Source organism: Terrapene carolina, unplaced genomic scaffold (assembly GCF_002925995.2).
Source record: "Terrapene carolina triunguis isolate 2854851 unplaced genomic scaffold, T_m_triunguis-2.0 Scaffold85, whole genome shotgun sequence".
Taxonomy (NCBI): domain Eukaryota; kingdom Metazoa; phylum Chordata; order Testudines; family Emydidae; genus Terrapene; species Terrapene triunguis.
This window is the reverse complement of record NW_020664436.1, coordinates 20,376,496-20,386,196: the sequence shown is the minus strand read 5'-3', so window position 1 is coordinate 20,386,196 and position 9,701 is coordinate 20,376,496. Positions and strand designations below refer to the sequence as shown.

Genomic DNA, 9,701 nt, shown 5'->3' with positions numbered 1-9,701 from the left:
GGGGGGGGGGGGGGTTTTGGCCGCCGATCCGGCTGCCCTGCAGGGGGCGGCGACGTGGAGGAGGGGAGTGCCCTGCTGGGAGTGGGCTGCGTGCTCCATCTGCCCCAGCCGGTGCCAGGTCTGTAGCAAGCCTGGCAGGGCAGCCCACATCCTTCCCTCCCCACCGACCGGAGTGGCGCGGAGCCCTCCCGGCAGGCGGCGTGGCGGTCGGGGCCGCGTGGCGAGCACCCCGCTGAAGCCCTGGCCGCCCCCCTTCTCTCTCTCCCCCCCCCAGGGCATGTCTGCAGCGCAGGGAGTCCCCCTGCACTCTGGCTCCAGCTGCCCTGCAGTTTTTTTTTTCCCCCCCTGCTCTGCCGCTCCGGCCGCGCAGCAGGGTTTTTTTTGGTTTTTTTTTTTGCGCACTTGGGGCGGCAAAAAAGCCAGAGCCTGCCCTGCTGGACCAAGTGGCAGTGAGAAAGAACTGGAAACGTGGTTGTTCCACCCCGCCCTTTATTGCCTTGGATGGAAGCACAACGCAAGTCAGGGCACACACACACGGACCAACAGATACTACTTTCAAGTTCTCCGACTCCAGGTGCATGGTGTGCATGCGTAACCCTCAGGGTTACTGAAAGAAGAACTCTACCTCTCTTTCGTACAAGTTAACATTGCTGTTATGCAATACATGGATATTTAAGTCAGTTCTTATGGTCTTGGAAGCTTGTCTCCGGAGATAGGAAAATGAACCTCTGTTTCCTGAGTCCCTATTAAAAGGTAAAAAATATATATTGCTATATAGAGTTTCACCTGGAAAGGAATGAACAATAGCTTTCAGCCCAACGTGAGCAGGACAAGTAGGTCTGTGTAATAAATTCAAGATAGCTACTTTTTCAGATGCATTTTTTTATGCAGGAACTTTACACAGTGTAACCTCTTGATTTCAGTGGAAATTTTAAAGAGGGACCTGCAGCACCATTGGTAAAGTATACAGTTAACTGCAAGCTACAGTGAATGTTTTTCCCTGTTATTTTGAAATCACGTCTCAGCTACACCTTTGAAATATTGCCCATTTATGCATATGTATAATGATATCCTTTAATTACATGATCAGATATGACTTTTCCCCCAGGACTTCTGCCGCATTCAGCTATGGCATAGAATTATGGTTGCATGGAAAACCAATAAATTGGCATTTACTAACTTTCAAAGGCTTCACTTTGCCACCTAAAGGCTAAGGTTACAGTTTTTGTCTGTAACTAAATGCATTAAACACCACTCCTAATATGGAACCAGGCATATAAATTTTAGTTGTGTTTCCATTCAGGTAATTACAGCCTATACTTCTTGTTCCCGTTCCTTGTTACCCACTTCTCCTATGCCCAGGTCTACTTCCCTCCTCGGGCTGCTTTTTGCCACTTCTTTCTCCCCGACCAATGGGAAACTGCATAATAGGGATAGGAAAGTGTACCTGTCAAGTCTATTTCTCTTTTGTTCTTCTTTCCCCACCTTGATTGTTCTCTTGCTCCCCATAACAAAGAGCAAGAGATTCCTAAAGATGTTATTACAAAAAAGTTGCCACCTATACTGCTTAGTACAGTGAAACAGACAGGCTAGTACTATCACTAGAATCAATGGAACGAAAGATAGGAATGAAGGGTTGGTCTACACTGAAAAGTATCATGTGCCAGCAATGCCCCTCTGCCATGTACATTGGCCAAACCGGACAGTCTCTACGCAAAAGAATTAATGGACACAAATCTGACATCAGGAATCATAATACTCAAAAACCAGTGGGAGAACACTCTAACCTGTCTGGCCATTCTATGACAGACCTGCGGGTGGCTATCTTAAAACAGAAAAACTTCAAAAACAGACTCCAACGAGAGACTGCTGAGCTGGAATTGATATGCAAACTAGACACAATCAACTCAGGGCTAAACAGGGATTGGGAATGGCTGAGCCATTACAAACATTGAATCTATCTCCCCTTGTAAGTATTCTCACACTTGCTTCTTATCAAAGTGTCTGTACTTGGCTACCTTGATTATCACTTCAAAAGTTTTTTTTCTCTTACTTAATTGGCCTCTCAGAGTTGGTAAGACAACTCCCACCTGTTCATGCTCTCTGTATGTGTGTATATATATATTTATCTCCTCGATATGTTTCACTCAATATGCATCCGAAGAAGTGGGTTGTAGCCCACGAAAGCTTATGCTCTAATAAATTTGTTAGTCTCTAAGGTGCCACAAGTACTCCTGTTCTTTTTGAGTATCTCCATAGTTACATTAGTCAGAGGTGTGAAAAAACCACATCAACTGACAGTTCTGCCAACAAAACCTTCGTTGTGGACACAGCTATGTCCAGAAAAAGAGTGCTTCCTGTCAAGGCTGACATAGCTGTATTGGTATAGTCTCCATAGCATAACCTCTTCCTCCTGACCAGTCTTCCACTGCATACCACTGAATTTATTTTATCCTTGTTTTCTACTTATCTACAAAGTGAAACTTACAAGCACTTTTAGCACATTTCATTTTGCAATGCATCAGTACAAGAGAGCAATAAATCAAAATTGGCAATATGCCAAAATGCAGTGGCCCAGTGTTACTTACATCAGGTTTAGGAAAAAAAACATTCCTATATCTATATATAAATAAATAAAAAAAATAAATAAAGAGCCCAACTCGCCCCCAAACAATAAAACTAGACAATCATACACAGCTGTTATGTGTTCCTCAAAGCACTATATAAACATTAATAGCTGCCCACTTAACAGCTTTTACAAGTGTCAATTAAAAATTATGCTAACTGAACTGGCATCAAAATCTCTCTCTCCTATCCTTCCATCAGTTAAATATGAAGTTCTGAGGACAAAACACAAAAACAACCTCTTATCCACAAATACAATATAAACAAAGTAATATAGCTAAATCCGCTCTAGACATGGAGTGTAAAACTAACCCACAGAAGATATTAATTAGAACCTACTATGCATCAAATTATGAGAGGAAGGTTAGCATGAACACAAATAGTATCAATATTCTACAATACTGTGGTTTCAACATGTTCTCGGAATTAGAATACTGACAAGGCTCTGAATCCCAAGATAATTATTTTTACAGGTTTAAATTCCATAAATAGCATTAACAAAGAGCTATGAAATTTGAGTGGGAAATTTACTGTTCTCCCTGATACTTACAAATCTCTAAAGATTCATAAAATCCTTAAACAAATCTGTAGGTGCCATCAACTACAAAAACATTTGGGATCCACAGACTGTAAATGTGCATTTGTAATGGTCAGTCCTAAAATTCTACACCTTTGAGCCAGTACACTGCAAGGAACTAGTTCTAGAATTGTCTGAATTTCTATTAAATGCAAATCAATATCCAAAAGTTAGAAACAATGCAGTTGTAAACAGGATAACTTATGAAACAAATAACTTAACGAGACCATGAAGCTTCATCTGCACCATATTAGGTAGGTAATAACTGCATCTTAGTTTATCAGAGAGCTAATGTAATATTAAGAGTTGTGTTTTGCAGAAAGCAGTACCACCTGCTTTTATGGAGTTTCTGTTTGCCTTGTTTATTAAAATGTGTACTTTGTAGGGAAGATTTCTGGGTTGCTGGATTAACTGATGTTGACATTATTTAGAAACAGACAAGAGCTGAAGACTATAGTATTATTGTTTAAATGAGAGACCGCTATCATAATAGATTAGAAATGTGATTATGGAAAGGAAGTGCGTACAAATAAACAAGGAACTATTAGTTTAAAGACTTCACTACCATCTTGAATTTAATAGGCTTTTTAAAATTTCAATTTCTGTTTAAGTACAGTATGTCTTGTACATTTTAAAAAAGGTATTTCAAAAAATACTAAGTTTTTTCTGCTCCCTGTTGATGTTATAAGGGTCTTTTTAGCAAGGGATAAATTGACTAAAAATGGGAAAATGCAAAGGGCTGGCAAATGCGCAAAGTGAACAAACTGAGAAAAAACATTTTTATCCTGAGCTAACTTTTCAGTTAAGAACAATGCTTTAAATTTCTGTAAGAGTTGAATGGGAGAGCCTGGGGGAAAACCCAGAGATGCCATGCGAAATAGGAGATCACATTCTAGAGTGTTGGTGACATAGTGTGCATGGATATTGAACAGGTATGGCAAAAAATTTTACACAAAAGCTTTTTTTAGGGGGACAGAAAATTGGGTTTTTGACAAAATGATACTTAAATGTAAATGTCGGCTTTCCTCTTATTTTATTTTATTTTCACTTGGACTTTTGGTTGAGGGAAAGTCAAAATTCCCTGCTAAAAATGTTGAGTGAAAAAACAAATTTTGTTGGTTTTGCTGACATTTTATATGGGGAAAAACACCACCATTTTCCAACAAGCTCTAGTATTGTAGTCTCTGAACAGTGGCGAGATGATTTCCAATACTGCGCTGTATAGCATCTCTTTTAGGCCTGCACCCCAACTACAAATTCTAGTCCCAGTACTGCAGTCTGATCTTTTAGCACAGACCCTGGAAGACCACCATGTTAGTGGATCTAGCTAGTGGAACACTAGCTGTTTCAAAGGAGCATGCATTTACCCATTTGTCCTTTTTCTGGTAAGGACAGAAAGAAAGCTGCTACTATTAAACAAAACAAAAAGTTTACTGTCTTTCACACTTCCTTTTTAATCATGCTCATTCACACGCTACCATGCAAAACAAGGAAACCCAGAAGAAGAAAGCACAGAATCTCAAAGGGAAAATACAAACAAAAAAAGCCTATCAAAGGCACATCCTGCCACAAACATTTTCTTCAAAACACAATAGCAGAAGTGCAAACTGCTGTAATGCAAATATAATCTACAAGTCACTCAAAACTATGAAAACGATTACCTGATCCATGATGGAACTGAGTGTGGTAAGCAAAGTAAAACCACGACCCTGAACAAGGTATTGTCCAAGTGCTGCCATGTGAGTTTCTTCCTCTTCCTCCTCCCTGGCCTCAGCCCTCTGGACCACAGCATTGCAGAGACGATTGACATCTATCAAAAATTCACGTGCCAGTGAGTTACTGGCACTGCTCATGTCTGAGCTGCAAAAAAGAAAAATAGAGACGTATCAATGCTTATCCTTTAAAAAGTTTACAATTCTCAAGATTTTGAGCTACACATGAAGTCTATAGGACTTTAAAAAATTATTTCTATATTTTTTTTAAATTGTGGCTTCAGCTATTCACCCTCCACGAACTACACTAAACGTAAGTTAGTCACAGATATCTACCATCTGTAAATTTTGAAGAGTTTCTGTTTCTCATCCATATCATGAGATATTTTCATGTACTATTCATTGCTTTTATATTTTCTAACTATTAACATGCAATACTCATTTACAAAATATCTATTAGATGAACGTCCACAAAGCAAAGTTTTCCTTGTGAATGTATAAAGGGAAATTAATGGCTTAATTCCAGTTTTCTAGTAAGCTAGAAGTGAGCTGTAATGCCCAGACTGCGTATTTAGAAGCAGCTAAAACTTAAAGGAAAATGACTAAGTCAGAGGAAAATCAGATGTCCCATGATTCAGGATTTTTTTTTTTTTAAATGTCTAAACAAACGTGAATTCAAACTAAATGCATCTTCTCATACTCTATAAAGTATGCATGCATACTGTACACATAGGCTGGAACTTTTCAAAGAAGATTAAGGGAGCTAAATGCCCAAATGCTATTGAATTTCAATGGGATTTGGGCATCTAGCTCCCTCCTGTGGTTTTGAAAATCCCAGCACCACTGCGCAAGTGAGGCACAAGTGTTTATAAAATAAAAGGGACTCCAGCATCTTTCCCAGGATAAAACAGGCTTTACTTCCAAAATAATCAAGAAACTTTTAAAAACCATAAGTAAATTAGATCAAAACGGAGATCTAAAACTAAAACATCTCAATTTCTAATAAAATATAGTATTAAATTTTGGGTTTACCAGCATGGACAGTGGTCCTTTTAATTAAACAAATGATTGAATTAAATATTCACTAATAATGCATGTTGCTCAAAATGTGATTCTACTTTGGAGAAGACTCAAATGCAGTAGAGCAAGATTACTTTCAATTCTTTACATTATATATGTCCAAACATTTGAATTTTACTTTAAAATAAATGCACATACTGAAATCCAGTGCATTATTTGGACACTATTTAAAAAAAATTTAAATACAAAAAGTAAGAAAACCTAGAAATGTTTCTTCTATCTCCTCCACTCCCAACTACTCCAGTGGAATTATTAAGTTTCTCTTTCCTCTCGTAAATAATATTATGGCAATATTGCTAGTTGGCCAGTAACACACTGGCAATTTGAAATTAACAGGAAGGGAAAAATATATTAGAAATTACAACGTAAATTACAGAAAGATCAAAAATTATCTATGCTACTGAGAAAGGCATAGTGAAAGTGGCATGAAGCAGTGGTGGTGACTAGAGAAATATTGGGTGCACTAGAATACACAAAAAGTGAAGAGCATATATGCAGTATGACTCATTTTAGTTACTGCTACAAGACTAGATACAAGAACCAAAAATAAAATTTAAAAATAGAGTTAAGATGTGAGATCAGTAAGAACAGGCCCAGGTGCGACTCCCTTCACACCAACAAATAGGAAAAAGGATCTCTAGGACTGCTTAACTCTGTTCTTTAAAATAGTTGTATTAATGTTGCTGAAATGGAGGAAAAAACCCTGTGCAGTCATTATGTCAAATATGTAATCTTAAAATAATTTTAACACATGCCTACAATAATTCTGAGATTAAGAAGTTATCCGATACTCAAAACCTCATGTGAATGTTGTGATCACTACTTCTTCCACTGAAAAGGTATATATTGCATGAGCAACTTTTCATCATAGAAATAAAATTGTACACTTAAAGAGTATAGGTGTCTAACATCGGACATCCTAATACTCAGCCCTGGTCTACACTATGAGTTTAGGTCGAATTTAGCAGCGTTAGATCGATTTAACCCTGCACCCGTCCACACGACAAAGCCATTTTTGTCGACTTAAAGGGCTCTTAAAATCAATTTCGGTACTCCTCCCCGATGAGGGGATTAGCGCTGAAATCGACATAGCCAGGTCAAATTTGGGGTAGTGTGGACACAATATTGGCCTCCAGGAGCTATCCCAGAGTGCTCCATTGTGACCGCTCTGGACAGCACTTTGAACTCAAATGCACTAGCCAGGAACACAGGAAAAGCCACGGGAACTTTTGAATTTCATTTCCTGTTTGGCCAGTGTGGCAAATTCAGCAGCACAGGTGACCATGCAGTCCCCCCAGAATGTTTCTACGCTCCCCCTATCATCTCCGTCCCTGAGGTTATTGCAGATTAGAAGGCGAAAAAAAATGCACTCGCGATGACATGTTTTCCAAGCTCATGCAGTCCTCCCACACTGATAGGGCACAGCGTAATGCATGGAGGCATTCAGTGGCAGAGGCCAGGAAAGAATTGCTGTGTTTGCTTAACGGCAAAAGTATCATGCCTCACTAGCGATCCTGCCCAAGCCAGGTCGCTGTGTCCCATGCACTCCGTGCTGAGTCAGCCTTGGGCAGGGGCATGACCGCTTTGTGAGCAGGAAGGCCATAGATATAGACATTGCATTAGGTAGCTTCTGTAGCTATAGAAAACATTCCTGTGCATTCGGCAAAGTCTGTGGCAAAAAAAGAGAAGCCCGTAGTGTAGTGGTTATCATGTTCACCTAACACGCAAAACATCCCCGGTTCGAAACTGGGCGGAAACAGGTCACTAAGTTCCTTTTTCTGACTCCCCTCCTGCATTTTTAGTCTTAGAACAGACCGCGCTGTGAAATTTTACTTTGAATTATATCAATTATGAGTTAAATAATATGGAAGCTTTCCCTAAGTTACAGTCCCAGGTTCCTTATCCTTTCAGCTGCTCTGATAAATTAACATTTTTGTTAGGGGCGGGGGAAAATTTTCATGAAGCCTTTTATAGGGACTAAATGCTATCTAGGACTCTGAAATAATCTGAACGTGGCCCATAGAGTGCAATCCTTCATTCTGGATTTGTCATTCCACAAGTTGAACTGCTCCTTACTACTGTCCAGGCTTCATGAGCCATGGGAGCAAGGGGCAGGCTGGGGTAGGTGCGAGCGCGCAGTGCTGCCGGCTGGGAGAGCAGCCTGAGGCAGAAGCCTCCAGCTCGCATGATATTCCAGGCAGGACTGAATCTCCATGAGACAAAACTTAAAGAAGAGAATGACCTGGAGTCACTCCCATTCGGTGCTCTAAGAGGAGGATAGCCATGGCTGTCCAGGCACCCCTGATCGCCCTCACCAAGATCTGCCAGCTGAGCGGGACCCCAGCTAGCAGGAACTGGTGGACGGAGCCCCAGACCGGCAGCGGGCTGAGCCGCTCAGCTGATGCCGGTCTGGGGCTCCGTCCGCCGGCCCCGCTCAGCCCACTGCCTGTCTGGGGTTCCGATCATCCAGGAAGGCAGCGGGCTGAGTGGGTCCGGTGGACGGGACCCCAGAAAAAAGACACGAAACGATTGTCTGCCGTTGCTTTCATGGAAGGAGAGAGGGAGAGGAGCCTGATGACATGTACCCAAAACCACCCGTGACAAAGTTTTTGCCCCATCAGGCATTGGGAGCTTAACCCAGAATGCCAATGGGTGGTGGAGACTGCGGGAACTGTGGGATAGCTACCCACAGTGCACCGCTCTAAGTCGATGTTAGCCACGGTAGTGAGGATGCACTCCCCCGACTTAATGCGCTTAGTGTGGACATACGCAATAGACTGTATAAAATAGAATTCTAAAATCGACCTAATTTCGTATTGTAGACATACCCTAAGTGTTTGGTCATGGAGAAGTAACTCTGGCCAAGACGCAATCAGAATGAGGGGCTGGCAGGGTGGTTTATATACATATGAAAAGAGGAGGAGTTCAGGACCAATTATTGCAACTTATGGTGCAGGCAGGAGCTAGGAGCACTACAAAAGCTGAGCCTTCAGCCTTATGCAGTGGAAGAGAGGAAGAAAAAGGATGCTTTGTGACCAGAAAAAGGCTAAGCATGACAAGAGGTCTTTGGAAGGAAAATGAAGTAAAGATGTTAAGAGACTCAAGGAAAGGAAGAGAGAAAAATTCAAACAGAGATGAAAACAGAGACCAGAAACTCAAAAATGAACTCTTCCTTGTAAGAGTGTTCAGTCTCCCCTATTTGAAAAAGGGAAGTGAGGTAACTGTTTCTTAAGTGTAGAGGCATCAACACTGATCTTAGCTGTTACCAATTATGACTCATGCAAATACTGCCAACGAAAATTCTATGCACACCTATGACATTGTAGAAATAAATATTCATGGTATGTAATGTAAATGCTAACTGCTACTTACCAGGTTGTTGTTGTTTTTAAATACAGCTTCTAACACATTTCTTTTCTTTTTACAAGAGAAAAACAGATAAATTCTGGGAATATTTCCTTAAAGTTTTGCCTGTAAGACAAGAGAAATGTTTGTAAATCACAATGTCTTTTAAAAAAATATCTGTAATACGCTATTTTGTAATTTTGAAGTTAATAAAGTTTAAATGTAGTGTTTCATAAACTTATGAAATTGACCAATAAATCCTTCCCAAGTCTTTTTTGAGTGTTAGGATGGAGGATTGACTCAATCTAAAGCTTTATGATTCTGGTAACAGGGAATAAAGGTTACGTATATAAGACAAGCTA

General features: G+C 40.4%; 1 protein-coding gene across 1 annotated transcript in view; it reads right to left on the bottom strand.

Moving 5' to 3' along the window:
- The window catches only part of LYST (lysosomal trafficking regulator), a 127,226-nt gene extending 117,850 nt beyond the window's left edge, over positions 1 to 9,376 (bottom strand). The window contains exons 1-2 of the mRNA XM_029911041.1: positions 9,367 to 9,376; positions 4,864 to 5,062 (exon numbers count right to left, since the gene is read on the bottom strand). Of these exons, the coding sequence (XP_029766901.1) occupies positions 4,864 to 5,055 (192 nt within the window). The 5' untranslated portion in view covers positions 5,056 to 5,062; positions 9,367 to 9,376. The remainder of the gene's footprint in view (positions 1 to 4,863; positions 5,063 to 9,366) is intronic.
- Between the last annotated feature and the right edge of the window lie 325 nt (positions 9,377 to 9,701).